Source organism: Peromyscus maniculatus, chromosome 8 (assembly GCF_049852395.1).
Source record: "Peromyscus maniculatus bairdii isolate BWxNUB_F1_BW_parent chromosome 8, HU_Pman_BW_mat_3.1, whole genome shotgun sequence".
Taxonomy (NCBI): domain Eukaryota; kingdom Metazoa; phylum Chordata; class Mammalia; order Rodentia; family Cricetidae; genus Peromyscus; species Peromyscus maniculatus.
The window spans coordinates 71,282,271-71,299,561 of NC_134859.1; the positions used below are offsets into that span (position 1 = coordinate 71,282,271).

Here is a 17,291-nt window from a genome sequence, read left to right on the forward strand (position 1 = left end):
TGCTGGTGAGTTTGTAACTTGTTTATTTTATTATAGAAGACCAGAGTTAAAAGACTTTGGACTTTAAAGTGTTGGTATTTTTAAAGATTTTTGAAGGCTTTTTTCAAGTTGGATTGCCTTTTATAATATAAGACTTTAGGGGCAACATGTATAAAGTTATGCCTCAAAGTGATGTGTCTATATGTTAAGTTGACAAGGGGTCAATTGTGCTGGTTAGTTTTAACTGTCAATTTGATACAAGCTAAGATCACCTGAGAAGAAAGTCTTTTTTTTTTGGTATGGGGGGCAGGGTCTCAGTATATATTCCTGGTAGACGAGGCTGACCTCAAACTCAGAGACTCATCTGTCTCTGTTTCCTGAGAGCAGGTATTAAAGAGGCATACACCATCATGTCCACCTCTGGAAGAAAGTCTTAATTGAGGAATTATGTAGACCAGGTTGATCTGTAGACATGCTAGGGGAATTATTTTGGTTGTTAATTGATATAGAAAGACCTAGTCCACTGTAGGCAGCACTATTCCTTAGGCGGAGGGTCCTAACACTGTAAGACAGGAGGGAGGGAGGGAGAGAGAGAGCGCGCGCGCTGAGAGCAAGCAAGTAAAGATGCATTCTTTCTCTCTTTGCTCTTGACCTGGATATGATATGACCAGCTGCTTCCAGCTCCTGCCACTGTGATGTCTCTGCTATAATGAACTAAAATCCAGAATTATAAACTGAAATAAACCCAATTCTTCCCTAAGTTGCCTTTTGCCAAAGTATTTTCATCATAGCAAAAGAAATGAACCTAGGATACTTGTGGAGAGGAGTTCATTGCCTTAGGGGTTCATTGTCTTATGGGAGTGTTAGATAGGCATGCCAATAATACATGACAACATCATCAATAGATAGTATATAGAAAAGTTACCAAACTAGCACACACTGTGGGAACCCACAACGATTCCAGCTTGTGGCTGTTTCCATCCTGACTCAAGGTCAGAGTTCAAGCTTGTCTTTGCCCCTTTTAGGCTAGATAACAGGATGTTTGGACAAAGGTGTGGTTACCAGGTGTCTTGAGAATTAAGGAGGTGTTTACCCTTGTCTGTACCTTGAACCATGGTGTCCTTGAGACGGGGAGGCCTTTTTGCCTCCCCTGCTTTGGGTATAAAAAGGCCCTGAGAAATAAATTAACTCAGGGCTGCTGTGGTATTGACTCAAAACCCTTCCAAAGCTATCCTGTTCGCTGTCTTTTTCTTTTGTGTCTATGTCTCTATTTCTCCTATCTATTATTTCTCAAATCTCACTCCCCTATTCAGGACTGTTCAACAGGTCGGGTGGGGTCCAGCAACACACCTGTAACCCTGGCATTTGGAAGTCAGAGGCAGTAGAGTCAAAGCAAGTTCAAGACCAACTGTATGTGTTTCAGGCCCACCAGGACTACATAATGAGTTCCTGTCTCCTCCCCACACTCCAATCCCCACCCTGCCTAAAAGAAGAAAAGGAACCACCTGACCTTCAGGAAAAGGTTTGAGATGGCTTATGTGGAGACATTATAAATTTACTTATGAAGCATAAGAAACAGCTAATCAAACTGAGAAGAGGTAAGGAAAAGAACCAAAGCACAGACTACACAAGAGGAAGTGGGGAAGCAGAAGTACATGAACCTAGAGGGTTGCTAAAAACTCCTGCTGTCCACACGAAGGAGTCTAAACTGAATCTTACAGTTGGTAAGTGCCAGTTACAGCTCCTGGCTTTACTTAAGCTTGTATCATCATCTGACATTTAGAGATTTGATACTGTTCATCTAACCTCTTCTGTAGGAAACCTAAAGTGTAACAAGCATGATTATGGAATATAGTAAACAAGTTAGCAATAACCAAGTAAAATAAAGAGTTTATAAAAAACCTAAGTCTTTGTTACTCCTTTCAAGAAATATACCCAAACTTGCTGGATATAGTGGTCCTTACCTCTAATTCCAGCATGGTCTACATAGCAAGTTCCAGGCTAACTAGAAAGACAGGGTAAGACTCTGTCCTAATTTGTTTGTTTTTGTTTGGGGGGGGGGGGGGGGATAGGTCTTACTGTTAACAGTGGCTGGAACTTGCTATGAAGACCAGACTGGCGTTGAACTCAGAGATCCACCTGCCTCTGCCTCCCAAGTGTTGAGATTAAAGGCATGTGACTCCAGACTGTAGCTCGAGTTTTCCTGCCTGGCCCACAGTCAGGACAAATCTCTCTCACCCGCCAGTCCCACAGCCACTCAGACCCAACCAAGTAAACACAGAGACTTATACTGCTTACATACTGTATGGCCGTGGCAGGCTTCTTGCTAACTGTTCTTATATCTTAAATCAACCCATTTCTATAAATCTGTACCTTGCCACGTGGCTCGTGGCTTACCGGCATCTTCACATGCAGCTTGTCCTGGCGGCTGGCAGTGTCTCTGACTCAGCCTTCCACTTCCCAGAATTATTCTCCTCCTTGTCCCGCCTATACTTCCTCCTGCCTGACTACTGGCCAATCAGTGTTTTATTTACTAACCAATCAGAGCAACACATTTGCTATACAGAACATCCCACAGCACCAGACCCTTCAAGACACTGCCTCAAGAGAAAATAAATAAAATAAAACTTGAGTGCATGAATACAGGCACACGTATACACCCTTAAATTTAAAAAGTCTCAGACATGCTGTCAAAATTAAAAACACAGAAGCTAAGTGAAAAACCAGTAGAACAACCCTTTAAGTTTAACCATTTCTCAAATTAAGAAATTCTCATACAACACAGTGTAGACATTAGAGTCAACTTGCTTTCATGTGAATTCTGGCTCTTCTTTCTACTTAGCAATTTTATCACTTTTACTTAATCAATTAGCCCTTCACTTTCCTATTTGTAAAATAAGGATAAATAAAATCAACTTCTTGGACTACTGGAAAGGGTCAGATGATAATGATGGTAATGTTTTTTACTTTTTTAAAGCTGTATTTATGTCTGAGCGTTTTGCGCCTTCATGTATATATGTGCAGCTCTGGTGCCTGCAGAGGAACTGGAGTCATGGATGGCTGTGAGCGTCCATGTGGGTGCTGGGAATCTAACCTGGATCCCAAAAGTGCTCTTAATCACTGGACTATCTCTGCAGACCTTATGGTAATATTTTGGGGGGTACTGTGTCCCAGGCTCTCAGAACTAACTACAGTGGCTGGCACATGGTGAGAACTTAATGAATATTATCATAATGTCTCATGGATTGGCCCTCTTTAAAGTCTGTTAAGCTCCTAGAACTACATCAAGGACTGAATCACACATATCATAACCTGAATGGTAGTTCCTGGGATATTATCAGTGTTGACCTTCCCAAAAGAAAATAGATGGCATCTTCTCAATATCCATATCCAGAAACTTCTTCCATCTCAGAGAAACTTCCTATTGCTTAAAACTATAAGCTCACATCTTAATTCTTTCTCTGGAAAGATAGAAGCATTGTTGTTTGTTTTTTTACAATGACAAAAGGTCAGTTTCATGAATAATACACAGAGAGAATCAATGTAAGACCTGAGAAACAAAAAGGGGCAAAATATAAAAGCAATACATACATCCAACTTTTTTTTTTTTTTTTTTTTTTTTTGGCTTTTTTCCAGACAGGGTTTCTCAGTATAGTTTTGGAGCCTGTCCTAGATCTCACTCTGTAGACCAGGCTGGCCTCGTACTCACAGAAATCCTCCCGGCTCTGCCTCCTGAGTGCTGGGATTAAAGGTGTGCGCCGCCACCGCCTGGCCTTTTTTTTTTTTTTAACACATAGCCCTGCCAATACCTAGTATGCTTTGCCCTTTTTTCTTACTCATTTTAGGGTGAGCCATTAATCTGAACTTGGTAACTTTTGAGTTTTACGTTTCTTTTTGTTTGTTCTTTTGAGACAGGACCTTGGATGTAGCACATGCTAATACAGAACTATGTAGCCCACCCAGCCTTAAACTCTGATCCTCCTGCTTCAGTCTCCCCTAGTTCTGAGTTAACAGGAGCACATCTAGCTGGGTTTTAGGATTCTTTTAAAGTGAAGTGGTGACTTCTAAGGCCCTTCCTAGTACCAAACCAAGGGTCTCTCCTAAAATAAGTAGACACACACAGATTTCCAGAAAGCATCCAGAAACAAAACAGTTTAACCCTACAAAACTAAGGCAATTTCCTGTGAGGATGTCTACTCACCAGATGAACCTGGCAGAGTCTGCTCCCAATGGTCTTCTTTCCAAGCTTTCCTAGAAGTGGTCTTGCCAGAATATCTTTTGTCTGTGTCCAAGAGGGAGGATGGTGCCAATTTTCTAATGCTACTGACTGCCAGATCACCTTCCTCCTCTTCCCCTTCATCAAACCTGTCAATCACTCTGGCTCTAGTGGCTGTGGAGAAAGGAGGAAATAGAATCTTAGGTTAAAAAAAAAAACAAAAAAAAAAAAAACTCTTTAATAGGAACCCAATTAAGCAATTTCAACCCCACATCTCGCATTTCTATGCTTGGTGAGTACTCTTAAAACTGGGCTACATTCCCCAGCCCTCAATTCATTAAGTGTCCTCTAGAAAATTTCCACTAACTTACAGGAATAGGGAATTTATTTCTGGTTTCTAGGGAGACTACCATCATATTGCTTTCTGTTTCTGAATAGAAAGCTAACTCCCTGCATCTACTAGTAGACTGTTCCTACGCCTTGGATCCTATAAATCCAGTCTGATTCTTCCTTCCTTCTCCATCGTGGTTTTATTTGTTTCTTTTTCTTTTTTGGAGGTTCTGAAGATTAAATCCAGGGCCCCAAGTATGTCAGCTACATGCCTGCGGACCTTAATTCTTCCTCAATGTATGATAGCCACGCCAATATCAATCAGTTCTACAGTCACTCCATCCCACGCCCCCAGATGTCTTCACTTACCCAGGCTTAAACAAACCCCCATTTCCTCACTGATATGCCTGCACCAGGACTCATCTCTTCTATTACTCCTTCCTCACAACTCTCTGACTCAAGTCTAAAGCACAATTACTCCCAGCTAGTCTCAGAACAGGCTTATGGAGAATCAGCCTGTCATCAGAACGTGGGTCAATGTCTTAAGACCTAAACGTGCTTAAACAGCACCAGAGAATCCTCCTTTTTCATTCTCCAAGCAAGTTTCTAGGGGCGGGTCAGTTTTTAAACACACAAAGACCTGAAACTTCTTTCTCCTTTCTACGGCAATACCAGAAACGGGCATCCTAAATAACTGCCAGTCGGCTGCAAGTGGATCCCTGCAGGAACTCCCAGTCAGTGTCCCGTGTGTCCGGCCCACCCGCAAAGTCTGGAAGGCACGTTTACAGCTCGTGTCACCCTCCACCCCTTCCTGGGGTCAACCCTCCCGAGGAGACACAACTCAGAGAGCCAGGGGAAGGAGAGCAGGCCCGAGGGCCAGCTGCCCGCCCCGGCCCCCACAGCTCCACACGTGGCCGGCCCCAGTCAGGCCTCACCCTCCTCCGGGTCGGCCTCAGGATCCGCCTCACGCGGTCTCGGATTCAACAACTGTTCCAGCTGCAGAGCCAAGGGCTGCGGCCCCGCCATGGCCACCGGGTCACAGTCGGCGCTGCGCTCGTGAAACGTGCGGCCCGGGACCCCCGCCGGACGCGACTCCGCACCACCAGCGGAGCCCTTCGGGGGCCGGCGTTCAGCTCCAGGGTAGGCAACTTCCGGGAGGCGCGCGCCGGCGGGGCGGGGCGGGGCCTGGCGTCATCCCCGGCGTTGCTAGGCTGGAGACGCAGGCCCGCGAAACCCGGAGGCGGAGGAGTGTGGGGCTTAATGGCAGCCAGCCTAACGCGCGTGCGCCAGAGTCCCGGGGCGCGCGGCCGGCGGCGCGGGAGCGCGCGGCTGGCACGTGACCGCCTCTGGTGAGGAGCGCCGATTGCGTTTCGAGCTTCCAGCGTCCCCTAAGCACAAAATAACGCCTCAGGCTTTGTGCGTGGTTGGTTTAGGGATGAAGCGTAAAGCGCTCGTGGCTCCTGGGGGCCGGCTGATTTGTGAAAGGTGTAAAGGATGAGCCTCTCGAACCTCCGGTGCTGGAGCGAGCCCAGACAGGGATTCAAAACAGGGCTTTTCCTAGTGTGTTGGAGCCCGGGGCCGGGCACACACCTTCCAACCCTCAGCAGTCTGGATCTGAGAGGCCTGCATGTGTAAGTGTGCGGCCAAGTGCGATCTTTATTAATAGGAATAACTAGGAATCGTGAGGGTTGTACCTCAGATCAAGATCGTTTTTGTAGCTTCTTTGTACCCCATTGCCTGGGCGAGCAAAAGGGAGCACGGGCTTAGAATGACCTTACTAACACACTCCTCCATATTAATAATAGCTTTACTGTTCAAAGACGGAGTGATTGAGAACCCCCGCAACTGATGAACAAATGCAGAAGAGAAACCCTTCACTCAGTTCTAGCATTAGATGGTTAGTCTCAAAATATAAAGGCCTTAATGAGATACATTTAATTGCACCCAGACACATGAATTATGCAATCACTTTACATTCTCTTTCCTTCATGGAGCATTCCTTAACCGCCCACTACGTGGCAGGCACTGCTAGATGAAATACAGGATGTGTAAGTTAGATTCTCCACACAGAGATCAGCCTAGAAGGGCAGCAAACAAGAACCGAGGAATGACAAATTTCCTGCTATACTGATATGTTGGAGGTCTTCCATAGAGACCTAGAATCTACTGTAAACAGAAATGCTACCTCAAAAAAAAAAAAAATCCAGTAAAAGCTAGGCGATGGTGGTGCACGCCTTTAATCCCAGCACTGGGGAGGCAGAGGCAGGTGGATCTCTGTGATCGAGGCCAGCCTGGTCTACAGAGTGAGATCCAGGACAGGCACCAAAACTACACAGAGAAACCTTGTCTCGAAAAACAAAACAGAACAAAAATTCAGTAAAAAAGACAGGAGTTGGCCTGGTGGTGGTAGTGGCGCACGCCTTTAGTCCCAGCCCTCAGGAAGCAGAGATAGACGGACCTCTTTGATTTCAAGGCCAGCCTGGTCTACAGAACGAGTTCCAGGACAGCCCAGGCTACACAGAGAAACCTTGTCTTGGAAAAAAAAAAAAAAGACATGAGTAATACACTGTGACCATAGCTTGTACCTGTTTGTCCATCGAGACCGAGTCTCTAGCCAGGCTGGTCTCCAACACACTAAGACGCTGAAGATGACCTTGAATTCCTTGATCTTCCTGCCTCCGCGGGGATTATAGGCATGTGCCACTACACCCTGTTTATCCACTGCTAGGGACTAAACCTAGAGCTTTGTGCATGCTAAGCGGGAACTCTTCTAGTTCTACATACCCAGCCCAGAACCATTTCTTAAGCATGCTTTGGGCCAGTTGGATCCCAAAGTAGACCAATGTAAACAACTGGTAGCTTCCCAGTGGAACCCACAGGAAGACAACCCCTGACTCAGAGTCTTCAGAGACCCTCAGACTCAGGCAATAAGAGATTACTCCTTTAGTGTGGCCTGTCCCATGTCCCCGTCCTAAGTGGCTCTTGAGTGAACATGGCCAGGGCTACAAAAGAGAAACAGAGACTGTCTTAGGGTAAAGCCTTTCAGACATGGAGAGCAAAGAATGTCAGACCAGACAGAGGCCCAGGCAAAGAAAATCTTTGCATTAATGAGTAGTTTAGAGGGCTTGTTTTTAAGCGCACCCTCTGTGATTGCAGTCATGTGCCTGTATCCGAGCCTCCGTAGCAAAAATGTGCTCCTCTGTCCACTACAAGGTGCCATTGCCTTGGGCATAAAGAACAAAAATGTCCTCCCACCCCACATTTAGTAAATTATGTCTCCCAGATCCTCTCCCCTTACTATTTCAGGCACTAGGAACCTGCCCTTAAAGCTAAGGAGAAAAGAGTTAAGTGGAAAGGTGGAATCGGTAGCAGTGGAAATGGTAGCAGGGCAGAGACCATCTTGAAACTGTTCTGCAAACAGGACACTGCTGGCCTATTTGTGGTCCGCCGGGCTGAGCAAACCGGAGCATAAGGTGCCATCAGCCTGCTTACCAACTCTCCCTCTTCTGTCTCCCCTGTCCCCTGACTTGAGACACGTTTTTTAGGAAGAAGTCAAGAGCACTCCGCTCTTGCCACACATATCCTAGGCTCCACAGAATATGCTTCCCCTGCTTTCCTACCCCAGGAATCTTCTTCCTGGAGGGGATCTAAGAAGAAAGAATGCTAGAGCTTAAGGTACAACTAAGGGAAGTTGAGGCACAGGGCAAGGGAGAGACCACTAAATGGTCCTTCCTCAGTTGAGTTCTAGTTTCTTGAGAGGTAGCTGAAGGGCTCCAGACTAGGGTGGAGTGGGATTGGAGATGGAGGGCAGGTTGTGGGAGGGGCCAGTAAAGGACAGTATAGCTTCCTAAAGCAATGCCAACGTTTTAAGTGTTCTAGGATGGAGAGCAGATGGGCTGCCTGAGCGGAGCATAAAGGTGAGCAATCTGTCCCCTGGAGAAAAGATTCACCCCTCTCTGTCTGAGCTACAAAGTGGCAGGAATAGCCATGGATCAGCAGAGGCGACTAAATTAGACACCTGCTTCCAATGGTCAGAAACAACAACCAGTTTCCAGAGTTTAGAGAAACCAGATTCTGACTTGTCTCTCTTCCTAAGCAACATCGGCCTTGGGTCCCAGACCCCTGACAGGGCCTGTCCTGGTTCTCACTGGTTTACCTGCCTCCTTTTGATGGCATTGCATCAAAACATGGGGAGAAGTTGAGTGGGTGAGCGTTGCGTCCTTCCTCAGCTTAGATGGCAGCCCCTTGAGACTGGACCCCTAACTACAAGTGTCTGGAGGCATAGAAGTGGGACTTTAAGATGGCCTGGGCAAGAAAAGTACTTGCCAAATTCAGCTTTCCTTCCTTCCTGGCAGTCTCTCCTGGCAGGAAGGGTTCCCTGCACCTCTGGGCCAGAGGTGTGCTGCAGTTGTGAATGCAACCCAGCCACTGCCATTTCTCTTCCTTCCCGGCCCTCGGTGGTTCCAGATTAGACTGCTGAGCGTTACCACCTGTTCCCGATATTCGCTGGGTTTCACAATGGTCCGCCAAGGGAAAAGACCGCCACCGCCATGGAGTTAGAATTGAATCTATGCCGCCTGCCCAACTCTTAAAGCGTTTCTTATCAAATACTCAGATAGCACAATAAAGCTGCTAAATAATTCAGTACCCTTGATAGGAAAATGCCACTTCCCAATGAGCATACGTTCAGTTAAATGAATGTCTTTAAGGGGGAGGGTTCCAGGGTGGTGGCCATAATGAATGTTAGCTATGATTTAATGTATATAAATGCTAAAAGGGGAAAACACACCAGTGATTGCATAGTAAGAAAAGGCTCTGTATGCAGCAGCAAGGAGTTTCCAAAGTCTCCCTTGTATTTCATAAATTTTTATTTCTGAAAGAACACTGCCAGATTCCTCCCTGATAGTCGTTAGTTAGATAAGCCATCAAAGAAGTGCAATGAAATATTGCCTTCTCTAAAACCTTCTCTTCAGGAAAGATGAACTTGGCTCTGTCTTAACAAAATAAGGAAACTGTACTGGAAATTGCATACAATTTAATGTTTTTGGGGTTTTTTGTTTTGTTTTGTTTTTAAATAAGTAATGAGCTAGACTGAAATCTAGGCAATATGGTAAAGAAACCCTGGGACCCTGATATTAAAATACTCATACACCCACCCACACATTAGTATTTGATAGAAGAAAACATTCACATTTCTTCCATTTCTAATCAAGGTTTGGATGAGATTGAACTATTTTCAAGACCCTGTATCTATTGGCAACTCCTAGTTGCAATTTGATTTCTATATTAGTTATTTTTGTTCATCTTCTGCAAAAACTTACTATGTATCTTAGGCCAGACAAACTAGTTTTCCTTTTGAGGAACTTCAAATGTAGCAAATACCATCAAATAACAATTTCATATCAGTTCTGATAAAGGGATAAAAGTGTTTCATTTCTAGTTATACTTTGTATTCATTTTGGGTTATCTTTCAACCCACCAAATTAGAAAGCAGGATTATCTATGGAAAATGAATTGAAGATCTAACTACATATTTACAGGTATCTGACATTCACAAGCCTGGCTTTGCAAGTGTAGGGAGGAGGGGGACTTGCTTCGGTGCGGTCACAGACCCGCACCATTCGCTTTTTTTCTTTTTTTCTTTTTAGCTATGGATTTGATTTCTATTTCCAATTCTATATTAACTTATCAGCAAAATCTCTTTAACTGTATCAGTTAAACCCCCAGAATGCAAATTTGTGTTTAATAACAGCAGGGAGCCAAAGAAGAGAGCTTGGCAAAGGGTTTCAGTCAGAGTTGGAGGTGAAAACAGATCACTTCAGTCTTGTCTCCCTTCCTACTGGCTTCTAAGGGTCCACTCAGCACCCTTATTGGGACTTCCCTCCAGTCGCTGAAAACATGGAATACCACACCAATTATCTAAACATCAGGTTTTCTATTTTTATTAAAAACTCACAAATTTATTCAACATGTTTTCCTTCATACAGTGAATGGTCTAATATGCACTGGAGGTCACACAAGCTTAGGTTTATTAGAACAATAAAAGACATATGAGAAATTTAATATATAAAGAAAAAGTAGCAGCTGTTGACTGCATATTTGACCATAAAATTTAAATATTTTGGACTTTTATTTTAAAGACACAAAAATAAAACCTGTGTGGGTCTATATAAGTCATATTAACAATTTCATGAATGTTCAACAGGACTAAAAATTAGCAAAGATGTTTTTTTTTAAACCTTGTAACACTTTTTTGTTTAAACACTTTCTCAAGTTGCTGGTGCCAGGCACCGTTACAGTATTTGTGCTATAATTTATTCTATTTGGCAACTGTCTGAATATCATGTTTTTCCTTTGCCTCGTGTAAACAACACCTTTTTACATACTAGCACAGTGAGCCGCAAAGCCCTGCAAATCTGTCAGAACATCTACAGGAAAAGAAAAGGAACAATTTTGGTTGATTGCTCAAAACATTTTGTTTCTGAACAAGAGGTTTCAAAACAGGATATATTAGTAAAACACTGAACTCCTGAATTTAACATTATACGTAAACAGTTGACTGTTTTTAGTTTAATAGTCTTTTTTTTTTTTTTAACTTTCGTGTGAAGGTAGAGTACTTTTTTTGTAGAGGTGATGTTCAAGTCATTTTACTGAGAGGTGTGGCTGGAGACCATCCTGTGGAGAGAGGGTGTGTGTGTGTGTGTGTGTGTGTGTGTGTGTGTGTACACGTGTACATGTGTGTGTATGGGGAGAGAGAGAGAGAGAGAGAGAGAGAGAGAGAGAGAGAGAGAGAGATTGAGATTTATGAAGGTAGAAGAGTTGAGGGCTTTACATTTAGAATTTTGAAATTTTGGCAAAAACAAAAATCAAAAACCCGGATAGACAAAAAATATATATATATAGTCCCACCTGATGCACAGCAGGTCGGTGTTTCTGAAGCTATTAAGAGTTTGTTGTCGCCGCTGAACTCTGAGACAACACTAAGAAGAGCTCCTAGAACTAGGACCCTCTTGACGGGAACGCCCCAGACATCTTCTCCTCCCTCACCCCGCTGAGCGCCTCTAGGTTTTTCTCCTCACGCCCCTGGCATTGCCCAGGACTGTGCGAGGCTGCGGGCTGTCGAAGATGTCTTCCCCGCTCGCCGCCGCCCGCCGGAGGAACCGCCGGCGGAGTCTGTCCACGGATCCAGACCCAGGGTGAAGTCGGGGATAGCTGAGAATCCCCCCTTTGGAGCCCCAGTTCTGCGTTTTGCCAGCCAGCGCAGGTGTGTGGATATCCCAGCTCAACCGTGAGGCGGATTTGGATCCTATTTGGGACCCCCTTTTTGCCATCCAGTCTCCCCAAACTGAGAATGGTCCCCGAGGCTGGAGGAAGTGGAGCAGGAGGCTTGCTTTTTATGTGTTTTTCCCCCCTATTTTTCTTAAATAAAAGCTCGTCTCTGTACAACCACGAGATCCCGTGGCCCATGCGAGGCCCCGCTACCACACGGCTGCCTCGTTCATTTCTGGAGGATGGGACAGGTGGTTCCCGTAGCTGGCCCCGCCGTTGACGGACAGAGATGAGAAGGGTGGGCTGGGCCCGAAGACCTCCGCTGACATGGAATGGAGAGGCCCCGGCAGGCTGGGCTCAGGACTAGGCGAGTCCCCTGGGGGATGTGCGAGGATGTCGGTGAATCGCTGCGCCTCGCTGGAAGGGTGGTGGCCAGGCAGCGGGTGGTCCAGACCTCCCAGCGGCGTCCCCGAAGGCCCAGATGATGGCACAAAGGGTAGGTCCACTGGCGTCTGGGCCTGCGAGGACGGCGGTCCTTGCGGGAAGAAGTCGTAGTTGCCTCCGGGGCCATAGTACTCGCTCTGGTAGTCTGCGGATCAGTAAGGAGGAAGGGAAGGATGTCAGAGCACAACCCGGGATCTAGTGACCCACAGGGCAGGAAAGGCCCGCCAGCTGGCATCTCAGGGCAGCTCAGAGAACTGGCTATTTGGGAGACACCGGAGCAGAATGGAGACTTGGTATAAAACTGGGAGCTGCTCCCTACCCGGGACCCTCTTCTCACCGGGGTTGGGACTTCGGCCATCTCCCGTGACTTGCTCCCGGCCTTTGCCTCAACAGAAAGCTAGAGCTATCCGGCGCTGCCACCCGCTTCCAGCGAAGCCAGCTGGGACTGGGGCCCGCTTTGCCACGCGGCCACACTCACCTCCGTAAAAGGAGAAGGGGCCGTTGGGAATGAGCTCGCCCGGCTCCAGGCGGTCCACCAGCGGCCGCATCCGGCGGGGACTGCGGAAAAAGGCGTGGCGCCGCGCGCCCAGCGCACTTAGCTGCTTCATTCTCCGCTCCTTGGAACGTCGATTCTGGAACCAGACCTGAAGCACAAGGGCACGGGATGAGACCGCGGAGATCCTGCCGGCCAGCCGGTGTGCAGCAGGGCCCAGCCGCTCAAGCCTCCACTGCCCTGATAGCCCACTCCGGGGCGCGGGGGTGGGGGGTAATTGGTGCGTGTGTGCGTGTGTGTATGTATGTAGTGGTCTCTGAATAGGACCCGGCCAAGGGTGCGCAGGATTCCCAAGAAGGGAGTCTGAGTAGACTACTGCCCCGTCTGACTTTGTAGTCCCACTATTCCCAGCAACCACACTCTTGGCATTACACGATCTTAGGGATCATAGATACCAAAACGCTTCAAAATAGTGTCACATACACAGCTTCCCTTTCAGGGTCTCTTGTTGGCCCCTGCCCTCATATCAAGATGGGGACAGAGACACAGAAAAGCCTCCTGCTGGTTGTTCCCCCAAACCCACACTCTCCTTTTCACACCCACACGAAATCTCACAGTGCCAAATACACTTAGCCACAGGCTCTCACCAAGAGTGACAAGCACACAAACCCACATTCATGAGCACAGGGTCACACGGCCTCCCGGAGGCTGCCCTTGTCCGACACTTGGACCGGCACATCCACCCACACGCTCACCTGGCCTCCAGGCACTTTGATTAGACACCCAATACAGCTAGGGCCAGACTCCTGGTGTCCCAGCCACACTCGGTCTGGCCTCTTCCCAAACGCAGAGGCCCAGCTATCTGCAGAAGGCTTAGCCTTCCCATCCTACTCCAGGCTGCAGAGCGGACATCCCATAAAACCATCTCCCCTTCAACCCTGGGCGCCCACCTGCTTTGGGGGGAGGGGGGCAAGCCTCTGTTCTGGGACTTTTCTAACTGGGGCACAAAACTCACAAATTTGGGGTTGGGGGAATTAGAGGGAGGGCTTCTTGTGCAGGAACGGGAGGAAGTGAAGGACTCTGGAGCCCACAGACACCTCTCTGCTCACTAACAAGGGTGAGAGCGGTACAGGATGTGTGCAGAAAGACGGATGCTAGCCAGCTGTTGTCATTGTGATGCTAGACATTGTGTTTTCCTCTCGCTTTTTGATGTGCTCCCAAGCCACTCCCTCGCCTTTCGTGGGCTTTTCCCTCATGTTCCAGCGTATCAGGGCCACCTTTTTTCCTAGTCCCACTCACTTCTGCCCCCCACCCCCCAAAACTCTGGGCTCTCTCCCAGACTCCGCCTAGGTTCCCTAGTGGCCACGTGTGAGCCTTTGGGGAAAAGAGTGGCAAACCAGGGTTCCGACCTGGATGACCCGCATGTTGAGGCCAGTCTCCTGGGCCAGTTGCTCGCGGATATGGCGTGTGGGCTTGGGTGTAGCTGCAAAGGCTGCCTTCAACGTCTCCAGCTGCTTGGCTTTGATCGTGGTCCGGGGTCCCCTGCGCTTGGCACCGAGGTTCTGGTCATCGTTTTCGTTGCTTCCACCTTCCTTGTCCGACACGTTGGCACTTTCAGAGTCCTTGGCATCATCCTGCGAGGGGTCTTGGGAATCCGGAGATAAACTAGGGTCACTGCCTGTGGTGGCTAGGGAGAGAGAAAGGATTGATGAGCAAGGGGCTTGGCCGACTTTCCTTCCCGATACCCACCCTCTAGCCAGCTGGGAATCCTGGCCTCACCAGAGTGGAGGCTGTTCTCTTTGGCGACACTGCTGTTACTCAGGTAATCCTCTTTACAAACGAACTTGTTCTCATCGATGATGTAGAGCTCCTCGCCGGTGGAAAGCTGCTTGTTACACATCATGCAGGTGAAGCAGTTGAGGTGAAACACTTTGCTTCGCGCTCTCCGAACCAGATCGCTTGGAGATATGCCCTGCGCACAACCCGCGCATTTGGTACCGAAACATCTGCGTGGGGTGGGCGGAGGTTAGGGAGAAGTACAGGAGACCGGGTGAATAAAGACGGCCGGGGGAAGAAGTCAAGGGGGAAGGAGGAGAGAATGAAAATAAACATTTATTAAACAAGTGAGGAAGCAAGAGAGAACGCGCGACCACCGGGAGAAGGGAGGGAAAACATTCGGTTAGTGTTAAGGCCCAAGCTTCCGTCTACCTCCAACCTCATGCCTAAACATTATCCCCAGGAAAAAAGCGTCGTGAAAAAAGGCTTCCAAGTGGCTACAGGGGCAGAAGGGAAACCGAGCACGCATTCCCCGATTAGATTCAGAGAAGTCAAATTCCAGTTAAGAGCTCCGTAGAAATGTCCCGCTCTATTCTGCTAGCTTTGCCCTTTTTTTTTTTCACCACAAAAGAACCTGAGCACAGGCGGGGGGTTGGCAAAGTCCGATCCCACCGTGGGTAAACAAACCCTGACTCTGAGAGCTTTGGTGGCTGTAGCTGGGCATTTGCCACGTTCGTGCGCAAAAGCCTGGCAGATTGGCCCAAGCGGGAGTCGCGGCCGGGTTGAGCCGGCTTTGGGTGTCCTGCTGAGCTTTGCCGCTAGCTAGGCTTCCAGAGACCGGCAAGCCGGCGTGGCTTGCGCTCTCCGGCTCGGATCCAGCCCTTGCAGAGTGAAAACGCTGAAGCCCCAAAGCCCAGCCTTTCCCCGGTAGCAGATTGCAGCGCTCTTTTGCTTCACAGTTCCTTCGCCAACAGGAGCCGCGCGTCCGGAATCGCCACCGGGGGACTGCGCTTGCTGGGCCTCTGGGCAAAGGAGGCTCGGTGGCTTCAAACTCTTTCCCAGATTTGACCAATCCTCACAAAACCAAAATAGCGGAGTGAAGTGTGGGATTTCAAACCAGTGGAAAATACAATTTACATCGGAGGCCATTCTTCTGTGTGGAGTTGTGATTGTGGCCAATAATGAGTTTAAGAAAATACAAGTAAAATAGTAAACAGAGGAGAATTTTCCCGGCTCTAACGAGCCGCGTGTTCACCAGGAGGTGGCCTTCCTGGTGGGGCATCGGCTGGAAAGGCCACGAAGTGGAGCCGGGGCTGGGCTTTGGGCCAAGGCCAACACGGTAAGGTTCTCCCAGGTCTCTGCTTATAGGCCAATCAATGTTTGGGGAGACCCCAGGCATTACAGGATTGGCCTCAAGAGCGGGCTCTTCTTTATTGCGGCTTTTTTTTCCCCCGGCCACCGAGACTCTGTAGTTCGGACAAGATCTCTCAGAGAAAGTAAAAGGCAGTGGCTGGAATAAAGCCAGTCTTTCTGAGCTCAACGCGGAGGGGCAACTATCTGGGAGGCCGGGAAAATGCGGTTGGTCGCTGGAGAGCTTCGGTTCGGGAAAGGCAAGCGGGCGCTGCAACCCCTAGGCTGCTCTACCTCTCCCCGCGGCTTGGAGGGGTTTCTGAGCCGCAGCCGGCTCAGACCCTTTCTTCCCAGGCACCTGCAGCCAAACCCGGACCACACTTTCCAGGACCAAATTGGACAGATATCTCGGCATCCAAGCTTCCTAAGAGGCAGAAGCCGGAGGGACTTGGCTGCCCGGGAGAAAAAAAAAAAGGCAGCCCCTAACGCGGCCCCTGCCGTGGCCGCCGCTGACCTCTGATCCAAAGCTGGCCTGGAAGGGCCGGTGGGGAGGGAGCAGCAGAGACGCGGGAGAGAAGTACTCACCGGAAGAAGTCGTTTTTACAGTAGAGCTTGCCTTCCCGGGAGAAGCACTTCTCGGTCAGGTTGCATTTACATTCACAGCACTGGACGCACTTGACGTGCCAGGCCCTGTCCAACACGTTCAAGAGGAAACGGTCCAGGATGGGCCTTTTGCAGCCCGCACAGTGCACCATGGTCTTTGGTTTGGTCCAGTGAGGCTCGGATCAATGGGGCAAGTAGACTCGAGGGGATGACTCCTGAAGACAACCAGCCTGAGTTCCCCAGCTCCTCCAAAAAGAAGAAACCGGCTCAAGCCGGGCAAGCCAAAACCCGCACCAGCAAATCAAAAGGGAAGAGACCAGGCTGGTAGGGGGCAGCCCGGGATTCCCAGGGCCGCGGGGGTGGAGCAGCGCCACCCCAGCTCACCAGGCGAGGAAAATCAGTCTCAAGCGGGCAAGAAAGCGGCTCTTCTGCCCAAAGCCGGAGAAGGAGTGAAGGTCACCGAGAAAGGCGGAGGGACGGAAATAAATAAAATTGAAACCGACTAAAAGGAAGACGCCAAGAGCTCGGGATTCGAGAAAGCGACGCTGGGTTCTCTCCGGCTTGAGGTAGAGCTGTCAGAAGTCAAAGTGCATCTGCTTTTTGTCGAAGTATGAAGGCAGGTTGTGTGCGTGCCAGACTGCCCACCACCCGGTTTTCCCCCTTTTTAAAAAAAAAAAAAATGAAAAGAAAAGAACACAGGAGTAGAACGCTTTGGATCCTACGTTGCGGGCTTCTTGCAGAGACTCGGGACGGTCGGGGCGCCCGCGCTGGGCCTGGGGAGGGGGCGGGGGCGGGCCGAGGGGTGGGGGAGAGGACAGGTTGGGTAGAAGA

General features: G+C 48.6%; 2 protein-coding genes across 3 annotated transcripts in view; both read right to left on the reverse strand.

The window, feature by feature from the left end:
- The window catches only part of Aatf (apoptosis antagonizing transcription factor), a 118,003-nt gene extending 112,320 nt beyond the window's left edge, over nucleotides 1-5,683 (reverse strand). Inside the window, exons 1-2 of one of the 2 annotated variants that reach the window (XM_006983172.4) lie at nucleotides 5,461-5,683; nucleotides 4,181-4,369 (exon numbers count right to left, since the gene is read on the reverse strand). In XM_006983172.4, coding sequence (XP_006983234.1) covers nucleotides 4,181-4,369; nucleotides 5,461-5,551 — 280 coding nt within the window. In that variant the 5' untranslated portion in view covers nucleotides 5,552-5,683. The remainder of the gene's footprint in view (nucleotides 1-4,180; nucleotides 4,370-5,460) is intronic. The other variant, XM_006983173.4, reaches the window with a different exon arrangement.
- Nucleotides 5,684-10,818: 5,135 nt separating this feature from the next.
- Nucleotides 10,819-17,271, reverse strand: Lhx1 (LIM homeobox 1). The gene is made up of 5 exons (XM_006983174.4): nucleotides 16,443-17,271; nucleotides 14,511-14,737; nucleotides 14,141-14,418; nucleotides 12,717-12,882; nucleotides 10,819-12,383 (listed from the first exon to the last, which is right to left on the reverse strand). The coding sequence occupies exons 1-5, from the start codon at nucleotides 16,610-16,612 to the stop codon at nucleotides 12,004-12,006; spliced, it is 1,221 nt and encodes a 406-aa protein (XP_006983236.1). The 5' UTR covers nucleotides 16,613-17,271; the 3' UTR covers nucleotides 10,819-12,003.
- Between the last annotated feature and the right edge of the window lie 20 nt (nucleotides 17,272-17,291).

Coding starts and splice junctions, on each gene's coding strand:
- Lhx1 (XM_006983174.4), bottom strand. CDS start 16,612: ATGGTGCACTGTGCGGGCTGCAAAAGGCCCATCCTGGACCGTTTCCTC. Junction 14,738..16,442: donor TGTAAAAACGACTTCTTCCG/GTGAGTACTTCT, acceptor CACCCCACGCAG/ATGTTTCGGTACCAAATGCG. Junction 12,883..14,140: donor TCAACATGCGGGTCATCCAG/GTCGGAACCCTG, acceptor CTTGTGCTTCAG/GTCTGGTTCCAGAATCGACG.